The sequence below is a fragment of the Scleropages formosus genome, chromosome 24, assembly GCF_900964775.1.
Source record: "Scleropages formosus chromosome 24, fSclFor1.1, whole genome shotgun sequence".
Lineage (NCBI taxonomy): Eukaryota > Metazoa > Chordata > Actinopteri > Osteoglossiformes > Osteoglossidae > Scleropages > Scleropages formosus.
In genome coordinates, this window is record NC_041829.1 from 13,935,336 (window position 1) to 13,950,215 (window position 14,880).

The 14,880-nt window shown below is 40.7% G+C and overlaps 1 protein-coding gene across 2 annotated transcripts in view; it reads left to right on the forward strand.

Annotated features, from left to right (window-relative positions):
* The first annotated feature begins 497 nt into the window (after positions 1-497).
* The window catches only part of tcerg1l (transcription elongation regulator 1 like), a 66,833-nt gene continuing 52,450 nt past the window's right edge, over positions 498-14,880 (forward strand). For both annotated transcript variants that reach the window (XM_029248913.1, XM_029248914.1), the window contains exons 1-3: positions 498-767; positions 2,998-3,144; positions 3,573-3,753. In XM_029248913.1, the coding sequence (XP_029104746.1) occupies positions 498-767; positions 2,998-3,144; positions 3,573-3,753 (598 nt within the window). The remainder of the gene's footprint in view (positions 768-2,997; positions 3,145-3,572; positions 3,754-14,880) is intronic.

Below are 14,880 nucleotides of genomic sequence, written 5' to 3' on the forward strand. Positions count from 1 at the left end.
TTTACTGCCGCTACATTTTTTTGTGGAACTGTGCAATAAACGCGCGGCGGCGCGTCCCCACGTGCGCGTGGGGGCATTTCCTACTTCCACTGCGAATGCCATTTATCGCACATTTATTATGCCTCTCAGACGCAGCTCTGCTTTTCGATGTCAATTTCCAGCTCCGCGCTTCCAGCACGTGCTCGGGCAAATGAAATCGATGCGCTTTATTTTCCACTTGTTATTCAATTTGTCATTAATTATTTCTTAAAAGATTTCTCTGAAGAGGGTGCTGCGGTGGGTGATCGCAGGGATGTGTTAGTTGAGCATCATGCACGACTCTTAACTCTTGGGGTTCTTGATTTGGAGCCGGGTTTGAGCGAGAGCAGGTGTTCATCTTAACTGACCATGTGCCCCCTCCCACCCTCCTTCCTCCACCCCCCAATCCCCCTCAAGGATATCTCGCAGTCTGCTAGACATTGGGGGTGGGTGGTCGGGTGTCCTGGTAGGATGTAGGAATGCTCCCCATCCCGCGACTGAAGGGCCAACCCCAGCTGTGGCACATGAGTGGGGAGCCACCTGGGTGGGTGTGGATGATCCCCGCCACCTCCGGGCTCTGCAGGATTGGCGCCGCGCCCGCTCCCTTCCTGCTGTCCTCGCACCCGCCGCCGCCACCGCTGCTGCAAGCCGTCTCAAGCTGGCAGCTGTCCTGCGAGCCCTTCCTGCCTCTGATGAGAGTACCCTCAGCCGAACCCGCCATCCAGCCCTACCCCCTGATGAACATCCAGGTACGCCTGTATCCGCTGCCACTGGACCCGCTTGGGGTCACACAGGGCTATACCATGGCACAACACCATCAAGTTGCACGCTTGTGCAAACTGCCCACTGGACGAATGCAATTTCCCTTTTATTTGTACAATATGCTGCAAAACTGTGCTTCAGCTCCCTGGACCGTCAAACTCAGCCGCAGGAATATTGTGGACATAAGGGTGCATATTTGGTGCAAAATGAAGGAAAAAAAAACTTACATGGAAAATTTTTTATTGGTTTTTTCCACTAAACTGATGCCCTGAGGTATATTTAAATTCCTAAAATTAAGTTCAGGCTGTGCTTATGTTGCACAAACCTGCTCTAGAGTCTGCACTAATACAGCACCGTGCATGAAGTCTGTGCGTAGCCTGTAGTGGATTCCAGCGCCACTAGAGGGCACCTTCCACAATTAAGTTCTTGCTTTTCCCATTTGATTGTTATCCTGTGCCCAAACGCGGCCTGACATTTAATCTGAAAGAAGAAAGAGGCGGAGGTTTATCAGAGTGGTAAAGGCATATTGGCACTGATGTAGACCTTGACTTTTCAGACCATTACTCCTGAGAAGGCAGTGAAGGTTGAGGGGTTAGGTAATTGGGGTGGGGTGAGAGGAGTGAGGATGGGGTTGGGGGGACTTGCAAGCAAGGAAAAATGCAGTGCACTGATCTTTTTTTTCTATGAACATCTCAGTGATGTCCTGAGTATCTAAAAAAAATGTTGTGTGTGAGTGACACAGAGAGAGTGTGTTCCACTGATGTATGGATGAGTGACCCAGTGTAAGTAGTGTATCTAGCAGTGTAAGTCACCTTGGTGAATAAGATGTGTTGGCTGATAACACTACATAGAGTTCATTGGAAGTCGCTTTTGAGAAAAGCATCTGCTAAGTGAATAAATGTAAATGTAAATGTAAAAATATGAGTGCATTTTAAGAAAGCACCTTTTTTTGGGGGGGGGGGGGGGGGGGGGGATATGAGGAAGGAGGTCCATTTCACATGGCCATAATACACTATACCTTTAAAATGCTGTTATTGTGAGATATGAGCTGAGTGTGCACATCTGAAAAACAGGACTTTGAAACTAGCATAATGGGAGAGTAGTGGAAAAGTGCAGTGGAGTTTGGCCATGGTGATGGTCTTCTCCACAACACACAGCTTCTCTTCCACATGAAATGCTTCTTAGCGACACACTTGGGTTAATGCTATTTGATTTTTTTTTTATATCCCTATCCTGCCACATTTCTGCTCGGTCATCTCATTTATGATCACCCAACCGCTGGCAGGTTGAGATTACTGGCCTTTCTGTTATTGATATTTCATTGCGATCTCATATTGTGCCTTTATTGCACAGACGGCACATCACTTATCCCATGAGTGCCACATCTCAGTCTCTTGTCTAGCCCATCATGATCACGTAAAACATCTGGTGAGATGAGTAAGCACTTTTAGTGGAATAATTTTTTTTTTTGCACGTCTGTTTTGGATTCCACCAACGCATCTAATCCCTTGCTAAATTAGACATAAGTGACACTGATTTGTGCAACTTTACTTAAATGCAACATTGATGTAGGAAAGCTCCATTTTTCATTTTCGTTAATTTTTTCACCTGTTGAACACCCTACTGGGCCTTTTGTTTTAATTTTATGTATATGTATATATATTTTAAACATGTATCTGTCAGACAGCTGGGAAACAACTGTTGATTTAATTAATTAAGGTTCTCATTGATATTATTACAGAAGGTCCCGACTTAAGTAAACAGGTTTAAATGTCATAGATGCACTTCAGACAAAACGTTAAGATATTAAGATATACATCTACATGTTTGTTGTCTCTACACATTATTGTTATTCCTAGTATTATTTTTTTTAATTTTTATTATTAGTATCCAAAGTGGCCCTCTGTTGACAGGATCAGGAGGTAGACGGACAGCGGTAGTAATGATAAGTGATGTTAATGTGTAACTCGGAACCAGAGGGGGCTGTGGAACACGGTCCCTGGTCAGCTTCTCAGACTCACTGTGGTGACAGGTCTTGTTCCCTCATGTTCAGTAAGCTTTCCCTGGACACGGCAGAAATTAGGGGAGCTGGAGAGTGGGCTCTGTCAGCATTCAAACCCGTGACTTTGAAATTCTGTCCCCGTGAATCAGTGGAGGGTGTTGCATTTTTTTGGGGGAGGGGCTAAGATTTGTGATTGTTGCCATGGTGCATTCCAGTGGGAGCTTCCCTCAAGACCTGCTGTCATGGGTTTCCAGCCGTCTGCCAGCATGGACCTTGTCCCCGTCTTTCCGTGCATGTACCACTCAGTGTTGCCCCCCCATGTCGGCAAAGGGTGGGTCGAGAAGAGGCTCCCAGATCATAAGGTAAGCAGGGATGGATGCCAGTACTTACAGTACCGGCTCTAATTTGCTTAGTGCTATTAAATGGTAGATTCGAATCCTAACTTAGCTCAGAATTTTGAGAGTGAGCATTTGGGTGTTTTTTTAAATTTTACTTTAATTTCTCTTTTTTCCATGGAGCTTGAGAGTCTTCCTCAAAATAGGAAGTCCTCCCTGTTCGTCACTGAAGCAAAACTCTGTGTAGATGTCTTGAGTCCTTTCCAGGAAGTGCATATCGAGCAGCAGCCAGGACCTACACCACTACCTCTATGTCATCATCGGTTAATTTTGATTTAAGAGCTAAATTTCTTGGAATCCGAATATGAATAAATGTGAATAAGAGCAGAGATTAAATGTATTGATCAGTTTTTATCTGATCTTAGAGTCCTGACCCTGCTACTGTACATTTGAAGGTCTACTTGAACAATGCCCTGGCTTTGGACTCGGCGTGGATCAGTCCTGAAGAAACAGGGATGCTCCAGAGGCTGGAAAAGCCACTCCTGATGACAAATCAGATGGCAATGAGCATATCTAGGCCAGCTGCTGCCTCCAGAAACCTCCCCACCGTTCTGGTGTCACCCCAGCGCATATCAGGTGAGACCTAGAATTCATTACTCGCACCTGTGCTGCAACCCGGCCCATTGAAGAGACTCCATTTATCAAGGTGTTGGCTGTGCCTTCTTTTCCCCCATTCCCCTCTTTCAGTTTCTTTTAATATATTCCTGCTCTCCAGAGTTTAATTCTCTGTGTTGAGTAGATGAAAAAAGTTAAGAGAGGCTGCCAGTGTGAGCTCTTGAGGTCTTCCTAAAACTGTAAACGTCTGCTCACCGCACACTTATTTGGGACGGCAACGAGGGTGGATTTTGACCTTTGCTTTACAGCCTGTGATTCACTGTTATTCTCATGAGCCAGTAAAGAACCACACAACAATATATAGACATCTTTACAGTATAGAGACTGACTCAGTAATTCAGTGTGTCATGAATGTATGAAAAGGTTGATCCTGACAGTGTAGGAATGAGTGAAGGAGCATATAGGACAGGTGGCTGTGTGATACAGAGAATGAGGTCCTTGCATTTGTTGTAGACACATTTATTATGGTTAGGGTTGAGAAAGGGTTAGGGTGAGCTTGGAGGTCAACATACTCAGTTTAGACTGTTAAAGAAGAAATTACCCATGAAGCTTTGCTTTTTTAACTTGTAAAAAGAGTGTTGATGGAAATCTTGAAAATTTCTCTGCTGAACAAATCCACAATCTTTTGGAGATAAGGGGTGTTCCTCGTAAGGCTATCGAGGTTGGGTCCATATACATGATACATCCTGCTTCTATCTTGCTAGAAGACCCAGAAACCACCCATCATCTACAGTTCCTCCTCCCAAAAGGCTGCCCTGATTAATAAATAAAGGTTGGATGGCTGCGAAGGTGTGCTGGACCTTCTGTATTCTGAAGGTGCACTTTCAGACCTGGTCATTAAAGTGCAAGTCTGCATCACCTGAGGAATGACGGCAGTTGAGGGCTTTGCACGAATTCATGAATTTTTAAACATGCAGAGCCGTGACGTTGAAAGACTCAATGAGCAACATATGTTAGCGGTGAGACCTTGAATTCCATATGGTTTCTTTTATTTTGTTAGCTGTAGGAATGTCAGTCTCCCAGAACATAAATGATGTACATAACTGGATATAAATTTAAGCACACATACACTGGCTGAAATCGCTTGTCCCAAGCGGGATCGTGGCAAACCAGAGTCTAACCTGGCAACACAGGGTGCAAGGCTGGAGGAGGTGGGGACAAACCCCAGACAGGATGCCAGTCCGCCACAAGGCACCTCAAGCAGGACTCGAACCCCAGACCCACCAGAGAGCAGGCCCTGGCCAAACCTGCGGCACCACCGCTCCCCTCTCTAAATTTAAGCAATTCAGTTAATTTCAAGTCATGCAGCTGGTTTTCATACATTCTATACAGTCCAAAAAACAGTGAAGATGCTGCATGAAAAATCTAAGTAAAATTTACAGTTCCAGGAAAAAAGAGTTAACTACAAGATCAAATGTGTTACGTGCGTCATGCATGCCACATAGGGGCCAACATCTGAGCTAAGCCAATATTTCACTATTAAATTGAAACTGTGCCACTAAATACTGCTATAAAACAATAAGACTCAGGGTTTGATTGCTCCCGATGTGGCCAGCAGTCCATTATAATCACTATTGCTTTAATTGGATGTGCAATTTGAATGTTATCTCTTGGTTACATACATATTGTATTATCGTGTCTTCTCCATATACTCTTGTGTTGATCTTAAAAACGTGGCCTTCAAGTGTTGTGCTCAAGGTTATGACAGCAGAGTTCCTCAAGGACTTTGAACCCGAAATGCTACCTGCTGTCCTCAATAGTCAACACAGTCGGAGAATATGATAAATATGCAAAAGGCAGCACTAAAGTTCAAAACACCGTCTGCCCTTTCAGCCCAATCCAACCCAACAGGTACAAGGTTGCCCCCAAGCAGGTGCAGCAGAAGACACCAGTTGTGTTTTGCATCTGAAAAAATGCTGTACAGCTTTAATCTGGTTGCCTTGAATGCTGAAAAAAGGTATACTTTAAGCCCTAGGTAATTTGTATCTTGGAAGAAAGGCTTCAAAATGATGGAGTGAGCGAGAGAGAGAGAGAGGACGGCCGGTGATAACTAAACTCATGTATGAAATTAGCAATGATCTTATCTCCATGTCTTTGTAGAGTTAACGCTTGAATGTAAGCAAGAAACAAAAGGAAAAAGTTGTGGAAGCAGGTCTGCTTTGAAACACAGCTGCTCTTAACAGCAAAAACAGCAAAGATACAGTATAACTCATATTTATAGAAAACGTGCTATAAATGTTTCAGTGCTTTTCACAATTTTTATGTAGGTTTGGTGGTTTGAAATGGGGTGCTAAGCCTGTTACTTTTACCTTTTATCCTTTGTCACAGAGTGTTTGCTATAAAATAAATAAATAAACAAACACCAAGAGCTTTTATTTGAGCGTGAAATAAATCAGAGGAAACGGCCATGGCTGAATCATATTAATGGAAAAACATGCTGTTCAGTGCTGCCTTTTTCCGTGAAGCAAACATCAGTAGTTAATGGACTTAATTTGTAATCAGCTATTTTATTATCCTATGTGTTCTGAAGTGCTTTAATTAGATAAAATGCTTTTTAAGGTCCGGGATCATTACCAATGGATAGATGGACACAGGATGCAATTAGTCTTCGCATTTCTTCTCGAAGGAAGTTGTCCTGACTTGACTTAATTGCTTCAGACTCTGATTCTTTTTACGATACATGAAAAATTCTAATGACTCATTTTCATATGTGGCTGGTTGTTAAGCACATGCAAATAGAGCTTCACAATAGGAATATTTTGCAGGACTATTATTGGAGAAAAATACTGCTATTAGGCTAACAGTAAGGGTTTGTTTGCCATGGTAACCACATTTACGCAGCATATGTAACTGTAACCAGGCAATGGCCTTTGACCTGAAGTGGTGCTATCAGGACACCTGTTGAAAGTGGAGTTATTGTTCTGTTATATAGACAATGCTGCATTTTATCCATATTTTAGTTTTTGTGAAATTCTATATTTCTGGAGGGACCAGCCATTGTTGGCCATAGCATTAAAATACATTTTATTACATATTTTTTATACTATAAAAACTGAAACCAGAGTGTTGGTAATGTGGGGCAACATGGTAAAACTACCACCTTGCAGCCTCTGAGCTTTCTGGGTGTAGGTTCGAATCCAGCTCAGTTTGGGTGGAGTTTGCACGTCCTTGCCGTGTCTCACTGGGTTTTGTTCCACAGTCCAAACACATGTGTTGTAGGTGAAATGGTGAGTCTTACTTGCCGGTAGGGTGTGTGTGTGTGTGTGTGTGTGTGTGTGTGTGTGAGAGAGATACTAACCTGTGGTAGACTGGTATTTTTTCCAGTATGTACACTATATAGATTGCACCCTGTGATTAGGGGAGAGGCTCCAAGGTGCTAGGACCCTGACTTGGATGAGAGGTTAAGGAAAGTAAGATTTTGAAAATACGTTTCCTCCAAAGCGTAGTATAGATGTGCTACATCCAAAATATCCATCAGATAGTTGTAATCATTAAATACATTTTATTTATCCAATTTTAGAACTGATTAAATAAGTACCTATGGGTGTAACCTGAAGGAAACTACAGTTCGACAGCTCTGATCACAGAAAATGAGAACAAAACATGTTAGGCTGCACTATTATACCGTAGTATTGTGCAGGTTCTCGAGGGTGACAAGACCTGCCAGCTTTAAGGTTACCTTTCAGTTAGCAATTAATTTGCTGCAGGGTTTAGGAACACCTCATCAGATTGGAGCAACCTAGTGGTGAGGCTCACAAGAAGCCTGCCAACCCCACCACTACTGATTTGCCAGCTTCTGTTGCGTGACTCATTTTTGTAAATATTCCATGTGCAAGAGATTTATTGCTCTGCAACAGTAGGAAGTGTGGCATGGTGCTGAAGATTTTTGCTTAATAACCCGGAAGGTGCTGGCTCATTTCCTAACATAGGCTCTGCTGTTGTACCCTTGAGAAAGAATTCTGCCTTATGTGCTCCAAAAATAAAATGTTCAGCTGTGTAAATGGCTTTGGATTAAAACCTCTGCTGAGCAACTTTTAAAAAAATAATATTCTCTAAATATGGACATGGATTACGTTTTGCATTCCAGATTTAGAATATCTATTTAAGCAGAAACATTTTTGTTCCTAGAACACCCCTCCAGCTCTATTCAGGTGCATATTAACATTGTGCTGCTTTATTTGTGCTTGTGTTGATACTAGTTAATATTTTGTCCATGCACTACCTTGTCAGAGATGTCAGAGATTTAGGAATCTTGTCCTAGATGCCAATCACTTTGTCACTGTTGGACCATTAGGCACACACACACACACACACACACACACACACACACTGTCTAAACCGCTTGTGGAGGAGGAGGGGACACACCCAGGATGGGACGCCAATCCATCACAAGGCACCCCAAGCGGGACTTGAACCCCAGACCCACCGGAGAGCAGGACAAAGCATTTTAAATTCATCCTTAGTATTTACATTTACATTTTACATTTATTTAGCAGACGCTATTCTCCAAAGCTACTTCCAATGAACTCTATGTAGTGTTATCAGGCGACACACCTTATTCACCAAGGTGGCATACCCCCCCCACACTCTTTAGGTCTGGACATTGTACATCATAATTACCTGCAGTGGGCCTTTGTGTTGATTTATGCATAAGACAATTCTGCATACTTTCCTGTCTAGTGACTGATACTGCGCATCAACATGCAACCATGCATTATCTCCCACTTCTCCACAACATGGACTTTCAAACCCGTCTTCATCCAAGGAGCCTTTTTTTCCTGAGGTGCAACTCTATGTTGATGCCTTTCAGATGTAAATTTATAAGCATGAGTCATTTGCCAATCTGTGCAAATGAAAGAAGAGACAGCGTCAATTCTAAGTAAGCTACTTTACACGTCTCAGTAGGCACTGGGGACATGCTGGGGAATATAGAATAAACTTTTTATCCACAGTAACACTAAATTCAGAATGAATTTCACAGACCAAATGACTACAGTAAATGGTAACTATCTCAGTGCACACCTGGTTAGGCATTTAACAACTTCTTTTTCTTCTGTCTGGAATCCAGAAATCAATGCTGCTATTTATCCAGCAGCTTGCTCACTAAAAGAACATCACTATACTGGGCCTGTAAATAAGTGGTCATGTTGAAACAAGACCATATTTTCACCCTGGAGTGGGTTTGGTGTTCTCAGAGACACTGTGCAGGAGCCTCAGCATTTTATTTTCACTAAAGGCTTTGTACAGGAGCTGATTATTTAGCATCAAGCGCAAGCTATTTATTTTTATGTCAAATCTAATTTACATTAATTTGATCCATGATTAATACAGTGCTGGTGTCACTTGCCTTTTTTCTGTCCTGTTCTATTCAATGTTTTTTCCCAGCTATTTACTTGTACTACAGACACTGTGCAGCATCATTTCCATGTTAGGCAGGGGATTTTGTCTGCAAAATATTTGATGTTGGATGCATTAAGCTCAAAAGGAAGATGCCTTTATCACCATGTCAACTGTTGGGTACCACAAGTCAAATTACAGCTTTTCTTGAACTGCGTTTGGAACTATAGATCCAAAACACACTTATACAATCAAAACATTTAACAGATTGAAAAAACAAATAAATACAACAATTTCTCACATAATGAGATAATTTTATAGTGCATAAATTCCCATTATTAGTTGGTTCAATTTCTTATGACAAAAATATACATTCCTAGACACAAATATCACCTAAAAAGAATTTAGATACCCAAAAAATAGCATTGTCATGCAAAAAATGCCAGCATATATCTAATATTTGTGACATTTTATTTCTATATATTCATTGATTCATTCATTGTCAATAATCACATGTTCAGTGCACAGTCCAGTGAAGTTTTTTATTAGTAATTTTTATTACCTGCATTTTTTAATGAATTTTTTCCCCTCCCTTTTAGCTACTTTTGCCACTATGAAAGGTATGCTAAAAGCTCCATAGCAACTATGTTACAGTGTGTCTGATTTTTTTTATTATTAAAGACTTGTTAGTAGCCAAAATAACAGCAAATGACAAGCAAAGCTCATTGACCTTCTTACATCAACTCTTTTCCCACTTGTTGCGGTAGTAAAATAATGGTGTAAAAATGTTGTTGTACTGAATAATAAGATTGTTGTATGAAAAAATGTGTACATTTTCATAACCCATTGCAACAACTTTGTGCTTTACTGGACACTGTTTTATGAGGGCTTAGTGTGTACGTGCACACACTGTAGTAGCCTTGAGAAAGGTGGTCCAGTAACCCTTAACTGGTCCAGTAAAATTACCCCAAAGGTTAAATAATTTATGGTAGCTTAACATTGTAAGTCGCTTTAGAGAAAACTGTTTCTGCTAAATGTAGATGTTGACAAGCTCTTAACTTCAAGTACTGGTATTGCATCTCCTTCTCCCTGTCACTTTCTCTCGCAAAAGAAACCTTCAGTTGTTCCATGTACACTCAGTTTGTTCTGAGAACCCGCTGCAGCAGGTTGAGTCTTACAGAACTTGTGACAAACTCATGTTTTTTCAGGTATAATAATGTACCTTCCTGAGACTGATGCCTTTATTCGTATCAGTCATAAACAACCCCTTCCTTTTCAGCGTGGAGCGTTCCTCTCTTGCCACCAGTTTACTGCGAAGCTCATGCTTTAATGGCAATGTAGTGAATGCTACATCCTCAGTCCAACTTCTCCCTTTGTCTGCTTGTGACTTATAATATAGTCAATAAATGTTGCTCAGTTTCATATGACATTTTTGGATGCCTTCAGCTTTCAAGTTCTTGTCTTTCTCCCAGCACTGCCACCATATACAGTATAAATATAAATGAGCTAAATGAAGTAATGTAAATGAGGTTGTTAACAGCACATAGGCTTTGTAAATGTATGCAAAACTGATACAATTTGCTCATTAACATTTTTTCTTAGATTTTCCTTCATCACCATGGAGATATTAAAGGTAGGCGATTCCAGTACACTACATCTCCAACCATTGCACTTGCCTATTACTCACTGATACATAGCATACCTCAAAGACCACTGATAGAGACAATGTATGCTTATAAAATTGTTGACTTACTCTACGAAAGTTCTACCCCCCAGCCACACAACAAGTGGAAAAACACTGCCAGTATACTCCCCCCCGTTGATTACATTATTATTGTTCCACAAGAAAATATTATAAATGCAGTTTCATGAATTCAGCTGCCCTGTGGGTGAATTCTTTTCTTATTGTACTCCACAAAAGTTGGTACCATCATTTTGGAATTTTTACAAGTCATTTGGAAGGTGACCTCCACATGTTCACTGTTAGAATGAGTATTGATCTGTTTTTGCATTGCTCCATCCAGTTGTTTTGATGAGGGCAGGTACAGCAATAATAATCAATACTGCTGGCAACAGAAAGAAACTACATATCACACACCAAGAAGCTTTTTATAGGATCTTACCTATTTGTGTACATATCAGCTTAGCTTTAAATAAAAAAGTAGGTTACCTGTCATTACCAAGAGTGCGACCAGATCATGGTATTTTATAATGATTATAAATAATGGGTCTGTTTACTTAAACTTAATAGAGTTCCAGCATTTAGGTTATGAAGATATATTATTTGCCCCACCAACAGCCTATTTCAAAGAACCATTAAAAGGAAACAGTAAATCATTTTTTATTCCCAAGTAATACATAGCGAGACACAGAGTGAGCTAAATTTATCAGTAGTATATAAGCTCCCATGATAAAACAGAACTGTGGTCATCCTCCAGGAGCATTTTATGTACGAACTGCAAGTAATTCAAAACCACATGTAGTAGGAGAACAAAAGTGTGAGCTTACTCTATAATTTAAGTGGATCATCTTGCCTAAAAGCATTTCAAAGACTAGCTATACAATGGCATAAAGTATTTATGGCCATAAACTTGCTTTATCCAGGAATTTTCATGGTAAACTTCTACGTTACCGAGAAAAGCTCCAAACAGCAAGGGACTTTTTTGGACTATCACGCAACATTTATGTGAAGTAATAGGTCACCCTTAAGCGTAGATAACAAAGGCGATGTTACTTGACCACCCTTTTTAAATTTGTCACACTCTAGCTCTTTCTTGTCTTACACTTTTTTTTGCATTTTTGATATGTTACAAAATCAAGTATCCATTAATGAAACTGTCAGGACCAAACTGTTGCGTACCATTTTTTTCATACACTCGTCGATTAGGTTTTACTACGTGTAGAAGTCTCAAAATGGAAATAGAGACCTTTATCCTTTGTATCATATCTCCCTCAAATGTGACCATCGGTTGCAGTTCTCTCCTCATGCATCAGAAACAGAAGCCATTTAAGAGATTTAATGGAATGTGCAGAGGGGGCCCTGGACTTGCAGATGATTCTGTTGAAGAAATTGGGTTGAGGGAAAATAAAGTCCAAATTGATTTAGGCCATCTGAATGAACTGCTGAACCATTCCAGAGGAACTGATCTTCTCCTGCGAAGATGTGGTTTATGAAGCTTGTGGATATATAATCAGCCATGAAATACATTCTCTTGCATGTATCTTTTCATAGCCTTAGTTTCTCTTGGAAGGGAGAAAAGGCAAGCATAAAAGATGAAAGGCAGAGTGATCAAATTGCAATTTGAGCAGCTGAATTGACAAGCCCACATTTATAATGTAAGAGAAGAGAATGCAAGGCCTAGCAAAAGAAGCACTTGTTCTTTCTGGTTGCAGAAGTCATACACGTGAGGACAGGGTCTTCGGGAATTGCGCAATACAAACATTGCAAAATTTATTCACATATTCGGTGCGATGGCTTCTTAAATATTTCCATTTATTTTTGGCTTATCTACCATGGATATTTGGAGAGATTTTTACAAAGGTGTTCAAACATCAGATGCAAGCACTGCACTTGTATGCCAGCGATGGCTTTGATGAGAAAGGCGTTAAAAATCAGACAAAGAGCTAATGAAACCGAGTCACCTTTGACGGCCGGAGCAAACTCTGCTGGCCAAGGGCTCATCTTATCTGGAGATATTTCTTCCACGGGGCCAGATGTGCAGAAACCATGGCTGCCGCTCCGGGCCTTACAAGCTAAGAACAGGGAATATAATCTGTTCCCTCCGTGTCTCGCAAAAGTGGGCCCTTGGGGCGGGGGGGACGACAGAATTTTAGTTCCTCTCATAGTTTAGTGTGGGAATGCTCATTCCTGAGTAGGCTGTGCTGAGCCATTTTCCTGTGCAAACAAAACCCTTTGGCGATACTGTACTGGCTTTGTTTAGCAAAAAAAAAAAAACAAACATAATGGTGCATGAGGATGGGATGGAGAAAAAGGATTATTCAGCAAAAATATGTCCTTACAAGAATGGAAAAAAAATGGGCTGAAGTAGCCAATTTTGTTAGATATAAATAATGATAAAGGGGAAGATGGCACCTTGGGAATATTTAAAGCTTGTGTCGTGGCAGGAGGAACTATGCGGTTCCAGAATTTACATGCAGTTGCGGGGAGAGCTGTGCGGAGATGTACCGTGTGACAAAAACGTCGGGCGGTTTTCGCGGAGCTTGGCCTGCTGTTTCAGCAGGCGGATGGGAAGAGACAGGCCCGTCCTGCTCCCCGTTCCATTTCACTCACTCTGCCTTGCGTTCCATCCATGCTGTGAATTTCAAAAATCTCTTGGTAGGTCAGCATTGTCCTGTTTGTAGGCTCACATGCTACTATGTAAGGTTTTATTGCTGTCTTAACTATCCAACCTGCAACTCGTGATAGGTTTTATTGGGCTTTTGATGGAAGACTCAAGCGTAGTGTGCTGGATTGGAGAAAGTGCCAGAAAAAAAGGTACATGGCATCCGAGAATCCTCATTCATTGATTGTTTATTTCAGTTTCATTATCTGTGCCACAAGACATGACCACGATGTTATACATTTTTTATGGAGTTTATTTGGCCCTTTTTCTTATTTACTATCTTGTTTGATATTTTGTATTTGTAGGGAAGTCGTTAGCCCTGCTTGTATGATTTATATTTTGTTATGCACTACTTTTTTATTAATACATTTCTTTTTAGTTGCTTCTAGGGCAGCCTTGTATGTATCAGTCCCATGAGAAACAGTGTTGGAGCCCAGCGAGGTACACATTTCCACTGTGGTGCACATTGTGGTGCAGAACACAGACACGATTGTTTAGGTCTCAGCGCTCGAAAGATTCCCGACAAGAAGACTTCAACAAAATAATTTTAGAACAGATATATTTCAATATTTAGTCCTTGCCATCAGTAATGTTTGTCGTCTTCTCTTTGACCATCATACTTACTATTCTGGATTCTTTGTCGTGTTGTCATAATCTCTGTGGGATTTCAGAAGTTGGTACATGTTCCATGATTGCTAAGACGACGGATGATCTTCACTCACTTGTCAAGTTGTAGCTATGGTTTCAAATTTAGTATCAGAAGAAGGCAAACTGCCATGTTCTTATACATCTCGGAACTCATTATTTTGAAACCTTTTTTTTAATAACCAGCTTATGTCAATACTTTGGATCAGAATTTTTCATCACTACTGGGAAGAAGTACTGCAACCAATGCAGTCTTGTTTTATTCACTGAAAAATTATTAAGCAACAGAAAGGGAAACGCTTAAACAGGACACAGTTTTAGTAGCACACAGTGTTTTGTGTTTCAGACAAACTCCCATATGCTTTTTATAACAGTGCCCTAGGATTTTAATTAACCTACTTACAGTATCATACTGGCTGTATTAGTTGAGTGTATAACATCTGAAATTATTAGTTTTCCATCAGCATCATTTGAAGTTCACCATCATTTTTATTTTCATTTTATTAACACAAATCTGATTCTAATGATGCTTTAACAAGTTACATATTAAATATTGGAAAATAAAGTAATAAATAGATTTTGCAAATGCATTTATTGTGGTAAACTGAACAGTGTTTTTTTTTCATACTTCACTTGCCTCTTTTCCACTCCTCCACTCGTATAATTACACACCCAGAAATATGATGGAATTCATTCCCTGGGATCTGAACTTGCGCACAAGTTGAGGCACTTAATTGCTTTACCCCCTGCTGACAAAATTAAT